Genomic DNA, 25,522 nt, shown 5'->3' with positions numbered 1-25,522 from the left:
CTCTCCCCCGTGGATGCAGCGTGTCTGTGGGGAGGTGCTCAACCAACCAGATAATTTAAATTGAATGAAGAATAAATAATATCAGATGCTTACAGAATCATTAATAATTTGCTAAATTGATGTGAGAGTGTAGCCTACATGACAACTGACCGTCTTGTGTAACAATGATCACCATGAGGTGTCTACAGTTGTGTGCAAAGCTTTGGGTGTTATGTCAGGCTGTGTTGGTTTATTGCAGTCAGTCTAGAAAGACTGCAGAAAACATAATTTAACAAACAGTAGGCTATTTAACCGTATACTTTATTCCACTTTGCAAAATATAAGTTTTATGTCTTTGGGCTCTGAGATATTTTGAGCTGCCTGTGTAAAAAAAAAAAAACACCAGTCAAGTCTCAGCCTGCCCTCCTTGAATTAGTTCATGCTCGACATTTTCATCCAGACTTTGCTGGAATTTTCTAGAACCCATCTCCCTCCCTCTACCCCTTCAGTGTCCTCCCAGCCCAGCCAGTGGTTGCCACACAACCTCAATGCAAAATATTTCCCTCTCTTGCGTAACATTGGGGATTGGACTCATTGGGTGTTGCCAAGAAAATGACATAGCCCTAGCACTTGACACATTTTTTCTTCCATGTTCCTCCAAAGTCATAAACGAAAATGAAATAGCAGTGCTTTATTATGTTTGTCTCTTATGTCACATTTCCACGCAAAGACATTCCGTGCAAAGACCCAGGTAAAAACACTTGTCTGTTTTGATAGAAAACATAGCCACACATCATGCAGAGGTCATAATTAATCAAACTGCAATAATGGTTGAAGTGATGACTTTCAGCTTTAACTGTGAACACTGTAGGAATCAGTACCTATTATAAATCCATAAACTTTAGCAACAGAGAAATTATCCCAAATGTGATTACACTACTGCCAGCTGCATTTCATTCTTCAGCCTTATTTTTTTTTAACCTGATATCCAAATGCATAACATAACTGATATTGAGTAAATATAACATAGTAATTATGTAACAAAGCTACTGCTTCAAATGTTGGTCACTACCCATCCATTAGTAGCCTATATTTTTACACCACGTGCAATATTTGGTATGCCTCAAGTCCACAACTGTCTGTTTCCCTCTTAAGACCTTAGCCACAGACTATTTGAATTTTCTCATTTTCTTGTGTTATTTGTAGTGATGCCAATGTCAATCAATCAGTCATTCTTGTTCTTTATTGCAGACACAATAACCGGTCAATAAAAAAAAAAAAGATAAAAAGATAAAAACAGATTTTAAAAAAAGAGAGAGAGAACCAAACATTAACTAGTCTCCACATAATTCATAGCAGGCTATCCTGCTAGTGTTTTCTAAGCCTGCATGGATGAATACCTGTAGCAGCTCTTCCCAGGGCTAAAGCCTTAATAATGCTGTTCCCTGAATCATCCAGGCGGCACATAAAACGATACATCAGATTTCAAGTGCTTCACAGTTAGGTACATTACAGTAAACAAACAGTTGACTAGCCCTGTGCCATCTGGGCACCTGAAGCAACAACCTCAGTCCATCATTAGCCCACTATGAGCCACCACATAGCTGCACCAAAGATGAGCTGTTTACATAGGTGTGCAGAAAGCTCTGAATAAGGAACATTTAACATCAAATGAGCATATACTAAACCCACGATGGAGCATATTAGCTTGTGCATATTGCTTACAAAACTGTCTATAAACATCTTTATCATCGTGCCAATCATCAGTAAGAAAATTCCCAAGATAATTAGTCTCCTGTCATGTCATGAGGGGATTATCATCTAGAAGAAACAGACAAACAACAAAATGTAATGCACAATTTCACAATAATGCCAGTTCATCTCAATTTAGTTTTAGCACGAATAACCTTGGACATTTGTGTTGGTATCAACATGATGGGGATTCAAAATTTTACTATATTAAAAAGAAAATCTGTGTAAGAATTGCATACCTCGTATCGGCTGTTACACCTGAGGGCTTCATTCACCTGGTACCTGTATTCTTCTGACCCATCAGAGTGAAAATAACCAGACAGCCGAACTGATGGTCTGTGCGATGACCTCCACATTCCTACACAATAGGATAGAAAGTCAAGAGACCCTTGACCTCCTGACATGCACTGAATGTGTAATGGAGATATGGAGATAGTCATGAGGTTATTCTCCAATACTCACTGACCAGTTTTGGTGCATAGGTGAAAATGTGTGATATATGTGAATAAACACATAATAATAGAGCTCTGGGCTGCACGAACATTTTTATTTTCTCTTAGGCTGTTAAGTTTTCTCAGCTGTTTTCGTACATTGCAGTCTCCCAAGCTTCAAGTGTTCACCTCATCTAACAACCCAAACCCAGAATATGTAACAGGATTAGGATAGTTTGATCAGTTACTTTAAAGAGGTTATCCACCTAACATAATTATTAATCTGATTAATTCAGCAGAGGCTGAGGTATCCATAAAATATTGTCCATCCTCTATTATACTGCATTCACTTTATAGGGATTAGATGGTGACAAACTGTGTGACTGATAAGAGCACTATGCATTGACAGTTTTACAATATATTCTTTACATATGGCATTATATAACTGTTTTCAGAGTAGAATTAAGTGAAAAGAAGTGTTTTCATGAATAGCATAAAGCTTTCACAAATCTTCAACATTTCACATATCTGAAATTGCATATAGATAGATAGATAGATAGATAGATAGATAGATAGATAGATAGATAGATAGATAGATAGATAGATAGATAGATAGATAGATAGATAGATAGATAGATAGATAGATAGCCTTTATTAATCTGTCACTCCACAACACACAATAAATAGCCTAAACAAAATGCATAAAGGTACAGGAGGAATGCATAAATATAGTTTATATCAATTACAGTAGTCAATGCATGTTAAATTAAAAAGCTTGAGGACCACTCAAAAAAGAGTTGTGAGGCACACACTAAAAAGTCATTAAAACAATAATAGCCTATGGTATCATGAAAACAAAACACAAAACAATGTTTTATTTTTTTCATAGTCTGTAGCTTGACTAGTCCAGAGATGTGACAAATTAAAGTATAAGCTGAAAAGAGAACAGAGCAGCTAAAAGACGATGAATACTGAAGGCTCTCACACTAATAAAAGAATAGGGGAAAAGAATAACAATGGTCTGATGCCTTGAGCAATATATCTGTCCTCTGCCATACATGACGTCACTGTCGCTCCATCCAGCCTCCTCTGATTGGACGGCGTGTGTTTACGTAGCAACGGTCCGGAAGATGTCGCTGAGGCCAGTCCTAAAAAACTTCCGCCTTAAGTTGTAAAGAAAACATAGCAGCTAAAAGGCAATCGACGGCGCAACCAGCCCATTTAAGAGGTCAGACAAAAGGTAGATACAAGTACTCATTGGACACGCACATACCGACATACACATCTGACCTAAAGCAGCTTGTTGACGCGTTATCGCTCATCAGGAAGCAGAAATCTACGATTTACTGTAGCTAGCCCGTGAGCTACGCTGTTCCCTGCTAGCCCTTCGCTAGCATCGATCTGCCCGGCCATAGGCCTCAATTGGGAACCTCAACGGCTAAATAGCGATCATTTTGTTACGCTACCCAATCGATTATCGTCTCGACATTGGATTTTGATAGTCTGTTACTCTGAATAAAAGGGAAAACCATAGTTCGCGTCACATCAACTACTTTGTAGCTATAGCCAGTTAGCCGAGTAGCTGGGCAGTTTAGCCTTCCAGATAGGCAGCCATCGCGTCTTACTGTATGGCTCACTATGTGGTTAAAAAAGAGAGAGATTTCAGCTTTTGGATAGGTTGTGTATGGCAGATGTTCTTGATAAAGCTCTGGTCGAATACCTAAATGTTAAACATTTATTTAGCTAATAAATAAGCTGCATTGCAAAAGCCATTACTTTTTCACCCATGTATTCTTGTCCTTATAAACTAGATCCTATCAATATGTCAGAACGAGCAGGAAACAGTGAAGCGATTTCCTATTACGTGTGCTCCTTGTTTTCTTAATACTGAAATGGTAATACATTTAAAAATGTCTCGCCGCCAGCAGCAAGGTAACACACAACTGTGCCACTCCCTCCTTCAGGTGAAACAAACCAAGACGTCACCTCTTCCTGTTGGTTAGAAAGCCACTTTACAGATGTACGGTGTTTATTGACATGTGTTGTCAGTTTTTAGAAATGCACGGATTTGTAGATAAACATACAAATACTCTGGAGCTGTTTTGATAATGGGATCTGTAAAAATGTAAAGTATTTTGTGTTGCTGGCTTCTCAAAGGATTTGATGCTTTTTATTCTCACACATAAGAGTATATTTTTTGTGTCTTTGAATTGTAGATGTCACAGTGGTCTGTGGATACTGGATAATTATATCAAGCATGCTTAATTTTATTGTATTGACAAGACAATATGTTGGTCAACCAGAATAGTAACAACCCTTTGGTTCATCAATAAAATACTGATTAGTTGTAGGCTACTACAAGACATTGCATCACAGACATCCTAAATACATTTTGAGGTAATACACATAGAGTGATATAGTCTGTTCATCAGAGTGCTGATATGTTTATTTTAAATCTGTGAATTGTTGTATTGCTCCAGCTTCTCTTTTCTCCCCCAATACCAGTTCTCAAACTCAGATACCAAACACTGACCTCATACCACTGTTCTCCTAAATGTAAAATCTTGATACCTTGACTGGAAATATTTTTATGTTTGCAACAAAAGGCTCTGGTGTGACATTTTGACAGTCCTGACCAATAAACTGCATTTGATGTTGGTCAGTGTTGTCATAACCTGTACCTGACCCGACTCATCATGTCCGGATCAGCACCAGTCTTGATGGGGTTGAGCAGATTGCTCCATCCCTACTGATAATATCGTAGTTGTCATAAACTTGACAGATTTAAAAATAAGAATGACCTTTTATTGTCTTCTTTCTCCTCCAGGCTCTTGTCACTCTGGAGCTTGTGTGGTTTCCAGAGTGTGTGTGAGTGTGTGTGAGTGCATGTGTGAGTGTGTGTGAGCTGCAGTTTCCTCCTCACAGTTTCACCAAGAGCTGCTCCTCCCTGGAGGATGACAATGGAGGAGATGAAGAATGAAGCGGAGACAAACTCCATGGTATCCATGACGCTGTATGCCGTGATGTACCCAGTTTTCAACGAGGTAAAACACCCTGTGCTAACAGAAGCTAGCTCAGCTGTTTGTCTTGCCGTTCCTCAGTGTTTTGTCAGTATTCTGTTACATCCTGTTAAAGGATTAGTTTGAAGATCAAGGCAGTGTGTTTTTATCCCCACTAAATCTGTTATGAAGAGGTCAACCCAGTTATCATATAATTACTGTTCTATTAATGAGGGCATGAAGCCAATTTATGTGTAATTTAAGCATTTTTGAGTCATCTGATGCTACAGTTCAAGAATTATAAACATAAATACTGTACATATATGAAGACTCATTCCTACAGCGTTTATTTGACAGACTGTCAAAATATTGAGACAGTTATTAAAGGAGTAAACTGTAATAACCTGAAAAACTAAAACCTAAATTATACATGGGATAACAATATGGTTGTTAAACAATAAAGCTGACACAAATCTAATCCCAGATGTGATTTTTTAAGCCTTCTGCTGGGGTTCACTTTGTAAAGCAACTCCAGCCCAACAGTAGCAGCATACATCATGCTTTAGTTCCTTATTTTTGACAGAGCAAATCGAGTGTAACTTAGCACGCAGCTGCAACAGATGATAGATAGTCAAATGATGGGTGACAGAGCAAAAGCCTCAGACGGTCCAGATTTGTCAGTGACATCATGTCTTCCTCTTTTTTTTTTTTAGCTGGAGAGGATCAACCTATCAGCAGCTCAGACGCTCAGAGCAGCCTTTATTAAGGTAGGACCCTGGAGGCAGCAGACGACAACTGCCCAGAAACCCAGAAAAATCAGCATCTGTGTTTTTATTTCATTTTATACTCTCAGTAATAATTTGCCAACAGTACACTACAGCAGGGAACATGTTGACAGACAGAACACCATGCTAATGCAGATTTTACTTCATGAAGATGAAACAAAAGAATTCACCACAACAACTGAAATACGATGATGCAAGGAAACAATAACTACACTAGTCCTGTGAAAAATTGGCATTATATTAAAATTATTATACTAAATTTAAATTTTTTACATTTAGATTTTTGTGTTGATTGGACTATAAATAGTGGAGGTCAGATGATCACATACGTTCTTAAATTTTAGTTTAATATATGTGAAAGGCAAAACAAAAGGAAACTGTAAAATTACAACCGAGACTGTACGTTGTAAATAGTCTGTGACAGCTACAGTACAGCCCAGCATCCTGCTTCACATTCGACCTCCTTTAGTTGCCGTAGCTGTGCACACTCACTGATGTTTTGGGATTATTAGCAACATAATAATGTGTCTCTTTGGTGTTTTTTTTTTTTTTTTACCTTGAAGGGGGTTAGATAATCTGGTGAAACTGATTAACCGTGTGTGTTTGTCGCCATGTGGGACCTATTTTTAGTGATGCATTCGCAGCACCTACTTTAATGAGGACAGAGCTGTGATAAATAAAAGGGCCAATGACTACAGATAAGAAAATAAGACCCAATTCGGGGAATTCTGGAGATTTTTAATGTTGCATTAGTTCTTTTTATAGCCTATTCTATGGCTTTCATATTAAGTGTCATAGAAAGAAAAAATATGGAAATAAGATTGAGAAAATAAAACGGTAGCTGTGATGTAGATAAGCCCAATGAACAGATGTACAGACAATCGTGGAACATAACGCCTTCGGCCATGGCTGTCGCCAGTATGGAAATAAGAGAGGAAGATGAATAGAGAGAGGCTGAGAGACCCATCAGTGCAATATCCCAACAGCCTTCAGTTTGAGCCCTGAGCAGCAGAGGGAGCTCACGAGGAGGACCTGAGAGACATCAGAGACTTGTTTGTCTTGTGCCTTCGATGCTGCTTGAACACAGTGAAACTACAGTACAGAGAGAGTGTGTCTGTGTGAGAACACACTCATGTTTTCAAAATGAGACAGATGTGAAGCAGAATCTCTTGGTCTCACCATGTTGCCTGTAACTCAAGGCTTCAACTGAAAACTAAACTAGAACATTTCCTCGCTGTCCCCTGTCAACATGGGAATCAACAAGGGGGCGCCGTTTAGCTCAGTGGGCAGAGCAGGTGCCCCATATGCAGAGAGAGGCTGTAGTCCTCGCTGCAGCCAACCCCAGATTGATGCCCGACTGGTGTGGCCCTTTGCTGCATGTCATTTCCCCTCTCTCTGCCTCCCCATTTCCTGTCTCTCTCAACTGTACTATCAGTTAAAGGGATAGTAGCATTTTTTTAAAAGTGGGGTTGTATGATCTACAAATAGCCCCTAAATCCTTTAATTGCAGTAGAAGACTCTCTGCACTCCTCTCGTTAGCAACGCCAGCAATAGCCCTGCCCAGAGATTTACAACATACAGTGTTGTGAACAGACCCAAAGAAATGGCCTAAAAGAGGTTTTACTTGGGAAAAAAAATACACAGTTCCATTGTTCGCTATAATATACATTTTTCCAGCCCTTCAAAGTGCAGGAAAAACACATTTTTTATTTGGGCCTAACCAACTGCTGATCGGCGGGTGCTAACCCTGGGCTGAGGGATACGTGAGTTGGTTAGGTCCAAATAAAAACTGCATTTTTCCTGCACTTTGAAGGGCTGGAAAAAATTATATTATAGCGAACAATGGAACTGTGTATTTTTTTCAGGTAAAACCTCTTTTATGCCGCGAAAAGAGAGTCTTCTACTGCAATTAAAGTACTTAGGGGCTATTTGTAGATCATACAACCCCACTTTAAAAAAAATGCTACTATCCCTTTAAAGGCAAAGAAGCCCCAAAAATATACTTAAAAAAATAAATTATAACAGAGCTAAAGAGTCATATATTGTATTGAGGGGGTTGCCATTACAATAGATGGGACCCCCCCGCCCCCACTCTCCTCCCCAGAGCAAAAATTTCAAATGTCTTAACATTTTAGGTTAATTGTGACAAAACAGCTCCTATCAGAAAAGAAGCAGACTCTGACTGCAGCCAGATCCCTTACCAAATATGTCAATATGTTTTGGGTGTTTCTAGAGAAAATATTTTGGAAACCCACGCAAGTTCCTTCTGCTCGTCTCTAAAAAAAATCTTTGTGTTGGAGTCAATGGGCAGCAGGAAGAGGTCTGGCAGCAGGAAGGGGCTCACAGTTCAAATTCTGTTAGTCTCTCTCAGCACATTGAGGACAAGTTTGTCTACAACTGCGGAAAAATCCATGTGTGGAGAGTAATTTGTGGCTGCATGTATAGAGAAAGATTTCATACAGCTTCTCTCACTCTAGCCTGATCGTTTCACGCAGAACATACCGATTATTATCTCAACATTTCTCCATAAATTATCACGGTCATTGAACAGTGGTTGATCAAAAACTATAAAACGTATCAAAACGTGGAACACCACATCAATAGACGAGACTTGTGTCGACATTTTAATGTTTAAACGGAGTCTCTGGGTGAGCAGCAGATGTGTGAAGCTGTGTCGTAGATGTAGCGGTCAGGGCCTGGGAGCGTTGGCGCCGTGGCACTCATGAATCATGTATTAAATCATATAAAATGTTGTGATGGGTTCGTCCATCCTGCCCTTGTTGTTAGTCATATCGACACTATCACATTCAGTTAATATCATATTCATTATGCTGAAGCACTTCTATTTCCATGATTGATGTTCAGATGAATGACCTCTGCTGTTATCAATATCAAATCAAAGTGATACCTGCTTGATGAGGGTTTTTTTTTTTTTAACTATCCCCTTCTGTGATTGCACTGGAACAATAAAAGCACAGTGATCATATCTCTGATCTGTGATGCCGCTGTGTGATGATGAGCAGGGGCGTTCATTGTGGATGTAGCTGAAATATTAACGACAAGGAAGCGGCGTCAGGGTTCTACAAACCAAAGGGAGGGGATGTGATCACCTTACGGCTGTTTTTACCATGACATTTGTGGGTCTTTTGTCCACTGATTGGTGTCTCCTCCGCTGCCCTGGCCGGTTGCAATTCAAGGTTAAATAATTCAGGAGGAGAGCTTTTGTGCATTCACCTGAACTGCTCGCAGCTGACATCTGACATTCAATAAAGTTCCTGCTTTGTTCTCCGCAGCTCTAAGCCTCCTCTCTCTTTTATTAGAGAGGACAAACTGTGCTATAGCTGATATTTTCCTCTCATGAATGATTGCTTCTCCTCCTCGCTCTGCATGCCTGATTCGACGACTCCTTTGTCAGGCGGAGAGGGAGAACCCTGGCCTGACTCAGGACATCATAATGAAGATCTTGGAGAAAAAGAACGTCCAAATCAACTTCACCGAATCCCTACTGCGCATGGCAGCCGATGATGTGGAAGGTGCGTATGTGAGAAAAAGACGGCTGCGGAGATGTTGTGGTGGGATTGGTCCTTTTTGCAGGGCTCCAGACTAATTTATTTTTTACTAACTTAAAATTTTAGAAGCGCAAGCAGAAAATTTAACACACTGTAAATCGAATTGCAAAGCAAATATTCACATTTCCTTTTCATTCGTGATCCTCATACACATTGGCTGGGCACCTGTAATAATAACAGATTCCAGATTGTTTGAGTTGCCCCTTCCAAATTTCACCAATTAAAAAAAGAAGAAGCAAATTTACTGGTTGCACATGGGCAGGTAGATGAAAAATTTTGCGCTGTCTCAAATTTTAGGGGCAAAATGCTCCTCTCTAAGGGCAGTCTGGACCCCTTTGTGAGGTTTGCAGGTGTCTCTACATTGAGTTTACTGCTATACAGTAAGGCAAGGCAAGACTAGGCATCTTTATTTATATAGCGCATTTCATACAAACTCAATGTGCTTTACATAAAGACAAAACATTTTTTAAAAGAGAACAGCATAAAACAAAAAAACAGAGTTAAAAGGGCAGCATAAAAAAAAAAAAAAAACAGAGTTAAAAGAGCAGCATAAAAACAAAAAACTGAGTTAAAAGCAGGAGCAAAGAAGAATAAAAAAGAAAATAGATAAAAAGAAAATAGATAAAGTTTAAAGTTATTAAAAAGAGCTCAGTAGTGTTTTCCCTCATTTGCAGTTATTGTTGTGAGCCCCTTCACATAACTCATGGTGCTGCAAACCTTTTTCCTTCAGATTTCATGATTGACCGGCCCGAGCCAGAGTTCCAGGACCTAAATGAAAAGGCCAGAGCTCTGAAACACATCCTCAGCAAAATCCCTGACGAGATCAATGACAGAGTACGCTTCCTACAGACTATCAAGTGAGTGCACACACACACACACACGCATACATACATACACACACACACTGACCAGCACATTGTCTGTTTTAAAACATGCGTCATTAAAGGATGCCAGTGATAAACACAACACAAACAAATGCAGTGCTCAGACCTTTAGTTTCTCTAACTCCTCCAGTATTATACTGCAGGGGCTTCAGTGCTGAGCTACAGTGCACTCTGCTCAGTAATCTACAGTCTGGAGGAACATCTAAAATCAAAACTTGGCACTGACTGATGTTCAGTTCTGACTCAGCTCGTATAAAAAACAATAAGAACTGTCCGATGCCAGACCTGGTGCTGTTCAAAACAAGGACACCCCCACCACAAGCTTCACTAGAAAATTCAGCTTTTTATTTTTATTTTTTATTGATCTTACGAAGCGCCACAACTCCACTGCTCTGTCTTTTAACTTTGTGTGTGCCAGAAATGGTAATGTGGAATATGTAGAACATCTGCTGCTTTTGATCAACACAAACACACACACACACACACACACACACACACACACACACACATTGGAAGCTCATAGATTCAATAGTACTTTTGTTAAACGACAAATGTCCAACATATGTCTTCAGTTTCCAATCTCATCTGGATATGGATTTACAAAGCTTCCATAAACAGAGACAAGCTGCCAATCGAAGAAAGCATAATCAGCCTTTTTCAAAATGTTTGCTTAGTGCTAGTGAATCACTTGTCAGAAATGGTGTCCGGTTATTTTTCTGACAAATCCTTTCAGCTTTGAAAATATATATAATCAGCTCCCAGAGGAACACAACAAAAATGTCTAGTTTGGCTATTGTTTGTGCCAACTGCAATTTTTTATTTTTTTTTTACCATAAAAGCATCAAACCCCTGCTGCTACACAGTGTCAGTCAGATTGGCTTCGTGCTGGTTCTTGCTGTAGGTCAATTGTGCATCAAAAAAATCAAAATGTGGTGGTGTCAGACTACATGACCTCTTCACAAAAGCAGCTGGCAATAGTGTGAGATAAGAAAAAAACAGGAGAAAACCTCAGACTGTAAATAAAGATGGATGTAGTCACTGTGATTTAAGTTGCTTCAGTGCTTGTGCCCAAAGCACAAAGCCTGTGCCAGGCGATTATGCAAAACTAGCTCAAATTCGAATGAAGGAATTATGTAAAAATTCACCCAAGAGACCAACCAGTCAAATGGTTGGTCTCTATTTGCATTCAAGAAAGTGATTCGTGTTCCAGCCTCTTGCTGCTTGAATGGAACAAACACAAAATACATGTGTCGGCATGAGATCAATACACACCTGGAATATCTTTTGTGAGGTATTGGTTTTTTTGGTGAGGAGAGTGAAAATCTCACAAGCGTTAATTTCGCTGTTGTCGTACAAGCATCCCTTGTATCGACTGTTGGGCCTCTTTGTGTTGTGTAAAGGAAGAAAATGTCTCCTCACTGCTGCTGCCTTTTGTTTCTGACAGAGACATAGCCAGCGCCATAAAAGAGCTCCTGGACACAGTCAACAATGTCATTAAGAAGTATCAGTACCAGAACCGCAGAGTGAGTATTACACAAGACACGGACACACATGCCTGTACACGGTTTCACATCCTGCCTTTGTTACTAAATGAAGTTGTTTTGTGTTTTTTTGTTTTTTTTCACCAAGGCCCTGGAGCACCAGAAAAAGGAGTTTGTGAAATACTCCAAAAGTTTCAGCGACACTCTCAAAACATACTTCAAAGACGGAAAGTGAGTTTAACCCCAACAATGTGTATGTTGCTTCAGCGCGTCATCGCTCTGTTAATAGCTACACACTCTCTCTGCACCTGGATAATGGCTGTCACCGCTAAACGACTCGGTCACTGACTGAGGTCTGTCTGGCTCTATAAGCACCTCTCGTCTCCTTTTCTCCAGACCGCTGCTGCACAACTTTATCACATTGTGTCCTAATCACAGCTCAGTTTGACCTTGGGGGCTTGTCGTGTTGCCACGGCACCTCACAGTCAGGCGTCATTTGAAAAACCTCCACACGTACAGTATTTGCGTTTGGCCATGTTTTTATGTGACTATGGCTGTCTTTACACTGCATGGTTCAAGTGGCCCAGATCGGATCTGTAATATGAACGTGTAAACGGGACAAATACACATGGAATCGGATATTGTCAGATCAGATTCAGGCCCCCGTTATATGTGGAAATAAATCAGATACAAATCGGATATCTGCCAATACGTCTGTAGTCTAAACGGAGAGATCGGATCTTTCCTGGCAATGCGTGTCATACGTCATCAATAATAATATTAATTCACGTGCCCACACGTTTCGCTGAACCTCTGTAGCCTGTGATTGACATGTGGGGCTGACCTGAATGACCATGGCCAGCTGTGGCCAGCTGTGGTCACTGTTACAGTGTTTCATTTTCGTGGTTTTTCCTCACTAGTTCTTGTTTTCATGTAACATTAATTTATATGCGGATCGATACAAGGGCAAGGGAGGGAGTGTGAAAGAGAGTGCCCGCAAGAGAAACACCAGAATTCACGTTTTCCTACGAGCCAATTAGAAATCAAGAGAGGAAAAACAAACAATGTACACAAATGTGTCCAAGAGGCTTTGTACCATCCTCACTACATGAGCAACAGAGGATCGACGGTGGCATAACATCACTGTCACTGTTTATAATTATCATGGAACTATAACGTGACAATCCCCCGTCTTTAAAAAAGTTCACTGGCTTATTTCCTTCTTCAGTGGGTTGTTTCACACAAGCAAAGCAGATGTAAATGCAGATAGCACATAGGGGTCACTTCTATGCCTATCAAAAGCATAAGTAGTAAATCCTATTAGACCAGACCCAGGTGATAGCCTTGGTGCTGTCCACTGTGTTCCTATTGATGATAAAACATTTACCCCTTAAATTGAGTGAGAATCGATCCTTAAAAAAGAAACATTTGCAATCTGAAGTATCAATGTTTCCTGCACACACTAAACCAGGTGTGAACAGATGTATTTAAAGCTGACCACATATGAATAGATCACTGAAGATGCAGCTGAATGGTCGTCAAAGTAACAGAAACACTGTTGCTGCTGAATTTTTATGTGGTTCAAACTCCATTCAACTCAAGGGGGCAGTTGTCGGTCTGAGAAGTGAAGCTCACTTCCGCGTTCAAAAAACTGCAATCCCCTCGGATTCCTCTGGGGGCTGGTGTCAGAAGGGAGCATTCCCCATAGACCCCCATGTTAAAATCGCCGACTTTACATCCTCAGTAAACATGTTAAAAGCCTGGTGTCAGAACGTTTTTTCGTCTCAATCGATAGTTTCTACCCCCGCACACACTCTGAGGGGGGTGAATTTTTTTTTAACTCTATAGTTTTACTGTTATTAGGTTAAAACTCTGGCCAATCAGGGCGCGGAAACGTTGAGTGACAGGTCCGAGCAGCTCCGTGGACAGCTGCTTCGAGGCCAGTGGGCGGGTTCTCGGCCGGCCAATCCAACATGGCGCTGTCCAGGCCGCCATATTTGAGTCACAAAAACGACTCCCCAAAACCAATGGGTGACGTCACGGACGCTACGTCCATTCTTTTTACAGTCTATGATTCAACTCTTGTATTGAAGTTAAATTGAGGCTGGCAGCATCACATTAAGACAGTGGGACCTCACTGCCAGGAAACTGTTTAAAAAAACAAAAAGCAAGAGACAACATGTTCCTGAGTGGGCTGTTGGTTCCTTGGAAAGTTTTGTCTTTAGACAAAGCCAGACTTAATGTTCCCATCATGTTTACAGAGTTTAAGCTAAGCTGACGCGCTCTAATCTTGTATTCAGTGTCCACACACCGCAGCCGCTGCTCATTCTTCTCACCTGACTCATGGCAGGGACGCAAATGAGTACATTTGTCCAAACGTTGAACTACTCTGAGGACTTAAAGTAGGCTAAAGTAAGCGCTGGTCACAAATTGTCAAATATGAGAGAAAGTTAGTTTTCTTTTAGGATTTTTGGGGGTTTATTTGGTTTCTATTCAGACAAAAAGATCAATAAAGAGAACATTTGGAGACAAATGGTTAAGTCAGTGTGATAACGGAAATTGTTAACAACTAAAGAAGATGTTTATTTAGGCCAGCTGAGAGCCGAGTGAGTAAATAATGAGTAATTCAATCCAGACTGAGTTACAGTGTCTAATCAGCACAGTGGAAACACCTGACACCGTTATACATTACAGTTGAGTAACATTGTACATGATAAGCTTTATAAACAAAGGACACGTTATTTGATTGTTGCTGGGTAACTGTTAAGCTGATAGCTGGATGTCATGCGCGTGGTGACATTGCTTTCTGTCATCCAGCTAGTCAGGCTCCACGGTCACGCCATGCTTTCACTTTTTAGCATCTGTGCAGGTTTCTAAGAAGTAGAGAGAACAAGGGCAGGAATGTCTACAGTGACTCAGCTGGTCATTTGTCAGCCAAACCTGCCTTTAGACTGTGAATGTCTTGACAGAACAAGTTCAGCACCATTTCCATTCATCCTCCCCCAACCCCGCCCCAGGAATAGTTAAGCAGTTGTTTGAACAGTTTCACTGAGCTTCTTCCAGCCTGTTTGTTTCCTCAAGTTGTGCTTTTGTCTTTGCTCCCAGGGCGATAAACGTCTTCATCAGTGCAAACCGGCTCATCCACCAAACCAACCTCATACTGCAGACCTTCAAAACTGTGGCCTAGCCCACAAGGGACCGCAGAGTCCTCCCGTGTCCTGTGGGGAGCAACTGCCAGAGCGGTGGAAGCTTGAAGAGCGCCTGACCCATATATGTAAATTAGAAAGAGTTGATTTTAGGGTTGGGGGGGTCGATTCCACGAGGAGTCGAGATTCTAGATTCCAGTTCAAGAGACTGAAAAGTGCCATTTGTTTTTTCAATGAGGATTTTCCAGTCTTGAAGTGGAACTGAATGGGCCCAAAGTTTTTGGTTGATTGATTTTATTTGGACAGTTTTAATTTATAACCCTGGTCTGGTTGGGAGTAGGTGAGGCGAGGTGTTTATTAAAGACTAATTGCCATTTTTTTTTCTAATATATTCATGTTGATCATTTTACTTTTAACTTTTCATTCATGGTTACACACACACGGGACTGCATTCAATAGGAGTGTGCATCTCAACCGTCTACACTGGTTTTCTCTTCTCGCCTCCTGTTTGTGTCATTTGTCCATTGGTTGCGAACGCACAGGGTTGACAAAGGCACCCGGCCGCCGGTTGAAAACAGCTGCGAGGAGGGGGGAGGAAACGGTGTGTGGGACATTTAAGAGGCAGACTCAAGATTTCTTTTTCTCTTTATTATCAGAAGACAGAAAGCCAAATGACTTCCAGCACAGTGTGCGCCTTACCAAGTCCTGTAACATTCCCTCCTCTCAGAGTGTAATGAAGTGGAGTCAGTCCCTGCCGTCGGGGGATGTAGAGAGAGAAATGAACGTTCTGTATTTAAACTGATATCTGGTTGCAAATGTTCAATAAATAGTTTCCAAATGATGTTGCTTTTTTAAATGTGTCCGAGTCCAATATGTGTGGGGTGACTACTTTCTTCATTGGTGCCAAGGGGGTGGAGTTTCACTTTATGTTCCTTTGTTAGCTTAAAAAAAACCCAACATAGAATTGAAAAAATGTTCAGACATGGACAAGTAACCCTTTAGTCACACAAACCACACCTTCCAAAATGATTTACCACTTGATACATAGCAGGACTGTTGCATCAGACCAGTGGAGTTTTAGTGAGGTGTGCCTACACACTAAAGGCTGGTGCACTCCATTGATTTAACATTGCACAACACATTTTGCTCCTTCCTCCTGGTTGAAACCTGGCACCTATCACCTATAATGCAGCACCAACTGCCGGCAGCTCTGCTGGAGGTTCAGGTGTAGTATGCCAGTATCTGTTTGTGTCCTTGTGCTACAAGGAGCTACAGTAGTATAATTGGGGAAGAGGATGAGGTTGCAGGGGTTGTGTTGCCTTGTTTCTTTGTTACTCCACGCCCTCACCCTCCATTGTCAAATGTGTTGCTTAAGCAAGATGACTCGAGGTGCATCACTTGAGATTATCTATCGAATTACAAAACAGATCTCGCAAGAACCACAAAAGCGTTTATGCAACTTTTTTGAACAAAAGCAGCAGAGAAGCCGTGGATTTAACTCCTGTTCTCAATCTGGCCCAAGAGCTGGAAATCCTTTTTTTCATGATATCTACACTTAACTGGTAAAACAACCTTGAATAAAATATCTCTTGGCAAAACCTGAGTCTTTATCAGGTTTTCTTATTCTTCTTATCTGATATTTAATCTCCAAGGTCAGATCCATCCAACTCTGTTACTGTAGCAGGTCATTTTCTTGATGGTGCCCTTGTGATTTGAAATCCCGGTACTGCTGTTTATATCCAGGGGCACTGAGACAATAACATCTCCCGTGTTGCCTGGAAACAACATAGCAGCAAGCAATGTAATTGCCAAAGGACTGGAAGGCCCATTTCCTGCTGCTTGGTAATTTGGCCTTTTTTTTTTCTTCCTTTCTTTTATCTGGAGCTTGTTTGACTTCTCGGAATGATGAGAAATATGATAGAAGAAGCCCAAGCTGCTCAGCTGTGTGTTTCCTGTCTGACTCACTGACAACTGAGAGGGTAATACATGCAAGCCAGTGGCAGAAATGCTGCACATAAAACCTATAAGGTCCTTGATCATATGATGAGACAACCACTTCCTGAAAAGAAAATGCATGAGGCTGCAAATAAATGAGCCATGGGATGTTGTATGTGCTGCCAGAAGAGGGACAACATGGCTATGTTCCCTATCACTGTGTTGTGGAGTTCAGTCTGCATAGTTACTGTAGTGTGACTGAGATCAATGTTTAATCAAGTACTTTTTTCCCTTTTTCTTAGAAGCGCCTGCTGAAAGAAAGGCACTTGTATTTAACAGACAAATGACTGTTTTTGTGCTTCCTTGATGTCCCCACTGTCTGAAGTTCTTGAAAAGCAAACATTGATTTTGAAATAGAAAAACTTTATTTTTCCATTTTACAATAAATCAGAAACAGAGCATCCATTCGTTCTCAAAAAACAAAAAAATAGAAGATAAAATAAAATAAAAAATCTGTTTTCAAAAAAAGATATCTTCTTTCACATTTGGCTGTAAATAGAAACACCAGAGCTGCCTAACCGGATGTTCACACAAACACCTGTTAACGTTCAAGTTTCATTTGTGCACATCTATCTTGCAAATAATAAGAAATGACACTGTTTCCATGACTCTCACAGAGTCTCCACATTTCATTCATTCGGAATCGTTCCTTAATTCACTCACTCACTAACAAACAATAGATCAATTATAAAGTGCCTATCACTAACTTGTATCAGTTCATTACAGTAGCTGTGATGACAGATTTCACCTGAGAAGGCCACAGTCCAAATTAATAGATGACGATCAGTGATCTTCATTGATTTAAAGATTCATACCTGTTTTTTTATTCCAAAAAATTCTGTCAGACACTGTATTGCATGTATTAAATATAAAACTGTAGCATTAACCAGTACGACCAGTGTAACCGACAAAGGTGCAGTAACAGTCCCTTTCTCATTGCTATATTGCGAGATTTTTTATGCCATGCTAGTGGCATGGGAATTTCAAAATGTCCATTTGTTGGATGATTTCTCATTATTACTATTATTATCATGTTTTTTTTTATCCCTTAACTGCCATGTAATCTGTTGATTTAAAGTGCCCTCCACAAAAAAAAAACATTGTCACTTGTGCTTAATGTTAAGAGCTGATTAGCAAATATCAGCATTAACACACTAACCTGAGACAGCCTTTACTAGCAAAACACTGACTGCATCTTCACTGTGAGCACAGCTCTACCATTGTGAGTCAGTTTCATGTTCGTCAGCTCTGCCCCTCTGAGCCCAGCAGTCCCACTCTCTTCAGCACCTTGTCCACACTGGGGATGAGTTTTTCATGGAAGTCCCACAGCCGTGTGTCCACGTTGAGTTGCTCCCGGGTTAACCCGCCCTGCAGAGGCACGCGGACGTGAATGATCCGACAAACATCAGGAGGAACCTTGAACTGTTGTCCAAAATTCTTGAGTACCTCATGTACGGAGGTCTGCTCCACCAACCTGGGACGCACAGAGACATAAAAGGAGTTTTATTGTAGTTAACCATCCTTGCAACCTGACTGTCTGTGTGGATTCTGGTAAACAGCTACTATACTGTTCTGAGTGAAAGTAAATTTCAGTCTGAGTAAGCCACCATACCTTGGCTGAACTATCATCTTGTAGGGGTGATATATTTTTCTGTTCGGCTCCTCCCTGTAGATGTGCTCCAAAATATTAATTCCTGGCACCCCATTCCACTGGGGCCGGTGAAACTTCCCACTTGGCTCAAAGTGTATCTTGGGGAATATATGGTTTTCAATGAGGAACACCGCCGCCTACAGAATGTGACACAGCATTGAAGGAGGTAAGGTAAGGCAATATGAATACTGACATTATCTGAAGTATTAAGTCTGAATATTAATGTACTGTTTGTCGTATATCCACAATAACGCACATTTGGTTGCTGCTGTTGGAGCACGTTCATCAGAGACATCAGGTTGTTGTGCTGGTAAGGCATTATAATCTCATCAATGTCGTTCAACAGGACGTAGCGTGACCGGCCCATGGATCTGTAAATGCACTCATTGAGCGTGGTCAGCTGGCCAAAGTAATGGATGTCCCCTCCGTGCTCTGAGAACTGCCAGCCAGTAGATGGATTCATATGCTTGTCGATGGGCCAGGGAACCATCTCCACGAAGCCCTCCTGGCTGTAGCTCTGCAGCAGGCGGTCGAGGTCTTTGCCACAGCCGGTCTTATAGATCACCACTCTGTCCACACCCAGCAACCTGGAGAAATGTGAGGTAAAGGTTTTACGATAAGATCTCAAAGCAAAAATAGTTTTTATTGTTGAGCTCCAATGTAAAGGTTTGGTTTCATTTGTTCATGATGTAAGATATTTATCTGTCTCCAGAGAAGATAAAGCGTTGTTTGTGGTGCTCATAGCATTGACATATTGCATTCACCACCTGGGATTCTAAGTCCAATACTCTCCCAAGTAAAACACATGGCTAAATGCCTCAGTGTGTTCACTTGATAGTTACTACTTAACAATGCCAGCTGTTTGGTACAAGGAAAGTAGCATGTATTAGGTTTTAAGTTTTTTTTCTTCACTGAGAACAGCTGTCTGAAGCATCTGGAAACTGAGCTGTGAAAGCTGTCAGAACAATAACAACGAGCAGACAAGCTCCTCAGGGTTAACTGCAGATGATAATCTCTGTAGGTTTATCAAAGCATTAGTTACAGCCACCAAGTCCTCAGCCATGCTAGCCGTCCTCTGAGACACAAGGTCCTTTGTGCAAAATGCCAACATTAGCACCAATGATGATGTTAGCATGCTAATGTTTAGTGTTGGCTGTGCCCACTTTTGGATGTGGTTAATCCTCTGGGAACCATGAATGAAGAAAATTGTATTTAAATGGGAATCCATAATATTCAAACCTAATGAGCTTAACACATTGAACCATTTAAAGGAGTCAGTTTGTATAAAATTGACTGACCTATCGGTGAACTATAGACCAATGAATCATAATTAGAGAGGAAGTGAGCACAGTTGGTGTGGGTAAATATAACTACTGCGCTGACAAATCATAGCTCACTGTTTCTCAGCATTGTATGTTGCGTTCAAATTTGTATTTTTGAATATGAGTTTGAGTGTGACTAAAACTGACCTGTACATCTCCAGGGTTTGTGCAAACTGTAGCACATTGTTGTAGTTTCCAAACAAGTTGGAGATGCAGACCGTAAAGTCATACTGCAAATTCTCCTCCTTCTTCTTGTTTCTTATCGGGAGCCAGAGCTGGTCGGATTTAGCCGCGCTCTCTGGATGAGTATGAAGGGTAACATGTGTGGCATTACAGTTTTGCGGAATCCGACACATGACGTCCGTAGTGACAAACGGAAAACCAAAGTTGTCCAAGTGTTGTGAAACAGTTGCTGGAGTTGTTGTTCTCGATGTGTAGCCTGCACAGCAGAAAAGACAGTGCAGGGGCTGGATGGAGTCTCTCCTAAACACGCTAATGATGCGTACATCAAAACCATTCACTCTCTGGTCCATGTAGGCCGACACCTGGAAGTGCTTGGTGTTGTTGAGGGGGGTGATGGTCTCCTCAGAGATGTGAAAGGGGCAACTTTTTGGAGGCCCATGTGGGGTTGGGATTGACGTGTACGACTTGGGTGTCAGCACAGTGATGTACAAGATAGTAGGGGCGGCAACAAGGACTGTGAAGAGGAACCATTTTAATTGTTTTGCCTTGTCCATCCAGCCGCATTTGAGATTCACAACCTGTGGAAGGGAATTAGGAACCACAGTTAGAGAAATTCAGTATTTGCAAACACAATGAAAGCTACAGTTAGGCTGTATTCTTACTGCAATGTAAGCCAACTCATTTGGGATAAACTATCATGTACATGATGTTATTAATTAATTGTGCACTAGATGAACAGCCAGGATAGGCTATATCTACAGTCCATGTAGTTAATCGGCTGACATTAATGTCTGTATCCAATTTTATGGCGTTTGACTACATAAACCTACAACAAAAATATCAACCACAACAACAAGTGATGGACCAACCAGGTAACCAACAAGGTTTGGCCACACTGTTACCATGGCAAAAGTCACCTCAGTGAATTCAATAGTATAGGCCATCTAAGATGTATCATGTAACTGAAAATCAAACACAGTCCTCAAACAAAGCACTGATGAATTCCTGGTGGCAATGAATGAAACTCAATCTACAGCAAACATTGATACACAAAGGCGCAGCCCACCTGCTCAGGTATTTTGACTGTTCCTGGCTGATTAGACTGTTGTTCAGACTGTGTGTGGGCAAAGGTTTGCTGATGGCCACTAGATAAGGTCACCTGACCACATGTTGCCGTTAATGAAATAAATGTTTGACTTGTCCTGCTCTGTTAGAGTTAAGAGGAGAGTGAAGAAGCAGATCAAGCTCTCGCGTAAACAGTTCAAATCACCTGCGTTGACACAATGGTCCCTAAAGGCCAAACATGTAATAAACAGATCAACAGTTGCCTGATGGTCACAATGACAACAATGTCAGCATACTGCAAAAACAGCTGAATTCAAGCCAGCTGACAGCTGCTTTTATCTTCTCATTCTCACTCTAAATATAAGTTTAAAGGAGGTATTTGTATTTGTAAGCTTCAACACCACACTTCATTACATCACATCATCAAGTTGTCTCTGGTGATTTACAAAGAAACCCGCTTGTGTTAATTAAACCTCTTTGCCTACATATATTAAATTTAGCTTGCTGAAAACAACTTAGAACTTGTTAAGTTCATGTTTTTTTAAGACTATCAGACGATGATTTTTCAATCATCTCACCAGATCAGTTATGGAAAACGAATACAAATACAAATGTATATATTTATATGACTGAGTATATCTAAATAAAAAAAATAATGAACCTAAGACAGAAGTGATGAGCAAAAAATAAAAATAAATAAAACAATAAAAATTGTCTGACGAAGAGCTGCTTGTGCTTGAAACGTTACACGTTTTATCTCCTGTGAATTAATGGACTGCATTTTGGAGCCCTGTGATGTGCGAGCTGTTAACTTTTGCACCTTTTCGGCTAAGCACCCGCCCAAAGTTTTTTGGCACGGATGTGCGTGTGTTTTTTTCTTTTTTCTTCTTTTTCTTGTTTATGTACAAAAAATAAAAATTGTAGGCAAACCTTTACTGCATTAGCACTGTAGGCTACGAATCTATTCACCATCATGTTTAGTTATCTGAGAGTAGGATATAAGGAAACAGACTTCAGTTCATTTGGTTTTACCAACCATAATTTACTTGAATTTATCTGTCCTCTCTCACTCGCAGCGGCTTTCCACGGATAACAAAACATGGGCTGAGGAAGTTGTTGCACTGCGGAAGCAAAAATCGCAACCACAGAAGCCACAGTCCATTCTGTGAAACGTATTTAACCTTTCAAACACACTTAAATCCATTTTAGCATCACAGCTACACAGGATTTTATTTTGTCTCTAAACCAGTGAGCAAGGCAGTACCTTCCAGTTTTCTTGCAACCAGTCCTTTAGGTATAAAAGTAAACAGCATGATATAAAATCAATCATCGTGTGCTTCAGTGTGATGCTGTTTATATGGAGGAAGAATGATATATGATAGCACATTGAGGAGCTTCCAAAATAAATACTGAACGTCTACATACAGAGAGGAGCATGTTTGCATCATGAGAAAATAAATGTTGCAGGCAGCAGGTTCCTATTGGATGAATTATAATAATAAAAAGTTGCTGCATGCAATTCTGGGAAATGGGTGAACAGCTGCAGAAAGATTTACAGTAATGTTGGTGAGCATCCAAAAGGGGAAGTAAATAAGATCTGTCAGAACTAGCTGTTGTAGCCTTGGTACTTGCAGGCTCAGTAGCACTGCATCTGGGTGCATGCATTTGAGAAGTTGACAGGAAGTACATGGATACACAGATGATGTGGGTTCAGGCCACTGAAGTGAGGCAGGTGCATATCTCACAGCAGCATGATGTCCAAAAGAGACTTTCTTTGGCTTGTCTGCCAAAGCATGTAACCTGGTATTTAGGAAAAGGTTGTGGGTACTTTTTTGGTGACCTAAAATGTTCAATGTAGGAAACACATTGGTACTAAGCTGTTCATTAAAGCTATTACATGATTCAATATCAGACAAATTAGCAGTCCAGCCTATTTGGTCAAGTCTGGCTGAGATCAACAACGCCTCTGTCAAAACTTGACACAGACATCTGCCCTCCAGTTTATGCCTATTGTGCATATTTTGTATCTTGTATGGTGCTCACTTTTATTGTTAAGCACATTGAGTCTGTGCTTGTTACATAAAAAAATTTGACTTGATTTGCTTATGAATCGGTCTGACAAGCAGTATTCTCATTAAGCTGGCCTGCTCTCCCTGCTTTTCCTGTATACGACCTAGCCTGTCCATCAGAAGCTGCCTTCATCAGCTCTATTGACTGAACTATCCCATTTCCACGTTTTTCCGTTTTCTTCTCTGTACCCGTTTTTTTACCCTGTTTTTTTTTCTTCAGTCGAAAAAAGAAAAAAGGGCTATACACATACACTTGCTTTGCCAAAGTAACCTGCTGTGTGCCAGTTACTTTGCTGGCTACTTTAATTGTTAGACAATGGTTTTTTGTTTGGCACCGTGGGTTCAAACACCAAACAGAAAATTCCCAGTATGTGCAGAATATAAAATGGTCACATGGATTAAACATTTCTTTCTTGCTATCTTTCACTTTTTATACACCAGATGTTATGCACATACGCTCACAATTTTGCAACTGTCTTATAGGCAAATGTTTAGTTCACATGTTTAGGTCATTTAAGATGTAAGATCATTCAATGGTAGCCCAAATAAAGCATCACTGAGCAGTACAGTCAAGCCAAGGAACCAATTTCTTTTAACCCTGGGAAAACTATATTCAGGCTCAACGTATGAATATTTTCAATTTGATCAGATCCAGGTGAGATCAGCGTTTCCCTGTATCACACTGGGTCTGTGTCTATAAAATATTTAGTAGCTGTTACTAGCCCTGGACTGGAGAGGAACTCAAAACCATGGCAAAGGTGTGAGCATTAAGTGGAGATACCTCTATAAATACAGGGACAGTACTGAAACAGAGAAGTGAAAACTGACCACTGTTAAAAACTTTTAGAGAATAGGCTCCTGTCCAGACTTAATGTAGCCTAACAGGTTACTGTAAAATAAAGTTAATTCCCTACACGAGAAGTTAAAGATTCATTCACCACCACACAAGGAATAATGAGTAAACTTACTGTTCACTGCAGTACAACAAAATTGCTATAGATATATCTGCCTGTTAGGGCTATAGTTTATAATAGCTACAGTATAAAAGTAGTATCATAGCGTTTTATCTTTTACACAAAGGTCTGGTTAGAGTAGCTCTGTAGATAATCAAAGTTTTAAGTTAGAATACGCTTTCATAACTTATGTAAAACTTTGATTATCTACAGAGCTACTCTAACCAGACCTTTGTGTAAAAGATAAAACGCTATGATACTACTTTTATACTGTAGCTATTATAAACTATAGCCCTAACAGTATATAGGCTACAGTACATATATTTTAGTTTTATCTTCTTTCTTTTTTTTACTGTCATTGTCCCACCTCTTTTTCCCCCTTTATTATTGTTATATTAATCTATTTTTTTCTCTCTCTTTCCTGTTATCATGAACTTTTTTTTTCTTTTGATGTTTCTCACTACAAATTGCATACATTTTGTGGGAATGCTCCAATGGCTGAAAAGATGCATATTGGTAGCCTATATGAACGAACGACTTGTGCAATCCTGCAATAAAGTATATAAAAAAATAAATATTTTATTTAATAGGCTACTCACTCAAAGTTGGTAGGTGCTCCTCTTATCGTAGCTCTCAGTTGGCAACACACATTTGAATTTGAATTTATTTATTCAGGATAGCCCCTTGAGATGAATCATGTCATTTTCGAGGGGGTCTTTCCGCAAAATGATACAATGATACAACGTCAAGTAAAGAAGAAAAAAAAAGAAAGAAAAATCCTCTCGAGTTCATACTAAACTACAGCACGTCCTCATGTTTTCTCCCCTCGTCTTTACTTGCGCCACTGCGTCTGGACCCGCTCCTCGTCCGAGTCCCTCTGAGCTCCTCCTCGCTGCTCTGTTTTTACCGGTGTTTGTCTTAGGGCGTGACTAATTGACGGGACTGTTGGACGCACAGCGGCAGCAGGGAGGACAATGCTGGGAGGACAATGCTGGGAACACACACCCACCTAACGCCAAGAAAAAAAAAGAAAAAAAAAGAAAAAAAAAATGGATAAGGCGAAAAGCTCAGCTGTGGTGTGCAGGCTGGTGGTTCATATCTAATAATGAGGTTTAAAGCAGAAGTAAGTGATATATTTGTGTTAATATAAGTCTTAAATAGTTATATCTTCCGACAGCAATCACTTACATAGAGTGTTTGGTCTGAAACACAGGTCTGTCAGTCCCTCTGCTCTGCTCTGAGCCGAAGAGAAAACATT

General features: G+C 40.4%; 2 protein-coding genes across 2 annotated transcripts; one reads left to right on the top strand and one right to left on the bottom strand.

Annotated features, from left to right (window-relative positions):
* The first annotated feature begins 3,306 nt into the window (after nucleotides 1–3,306).
* On the top strand, nucleotides 3,307–15,867 carry LOC146963591 (programmed cell death protein 10). Its single transcript, XM_085768249.1, has 8 exons — nucleotides 3,307–3,402; nucleotides 4,990–5,206; nucleotides 5,875–5,928; nucleotides 9,362–9,479; nucleotides 10,246–10,372; nucleotides 11,844–11,922; nucleotides 12,029–12,111; nucleotides 14,986–15,867. The coding sequence occupies exons 2-8, from the start codon at nucleotides 5,117–5,119 to the stop codon at nucleotides 15,065–15,067; spliced, it is 633 nt and encodes a 210-aa protein (XP_085624375.1). The 5' UTR covers nucleotides 3,307–3,402; nucleotides 4,990–5,116; the 3' UTR covers nucleotides 15,068–15,867.
* Nucleotides 15,868–18,142: 2,275 nt separating this feature from the next.
* On the bottom strand, nucleotides 18,143–25,091 carry LOC146963590 (uncharacterized). The gene is made up of 5 exons (XM_085768244.1): nucleotides 24,864–25,091; nucleotides 20,142–20,755; nucleotides 18,929–19,259; nucleotides 18,634–18,809; nucleotides 18,143–18,495 (listed from the first exon to the last, which is right to left on the bottom strand). Exons 2-5 carry the CDS (start codon nucleotides 20,729–20,731, stop codon nucleotides 18,264–18,266), a joined length of 1,329 nt encoding a protein of 442 aa, XP_085624370.1. The 5' UTR covers nucleotides 20,732–20,755; nucleotides 24,864–25,091; the 3' UTR covers nucleotides 18,143–18,263.
* Nucleotides 25,092–25,522: the final 431 nt, after the last annotated feature.

The sequence above is a fragment of the Trachurus japonicus genome, chromosome 22 (assembly GCF_045865225.1).
Source record: "Trachurus japonicus isolate A0001 chromosome 22, Traja_1.0".
In the NCBI taxonomy this organism is placed as follows: domain Eukaryota; kingdom Metazoa; phylum Chordata; class Actinopteri; order Carangiformes; family Carangidae; genus Trachurus; species Trachurus japonicus.
This window is presented reverse-complemented; position numbering and strand designations above follow the sequence as displayed.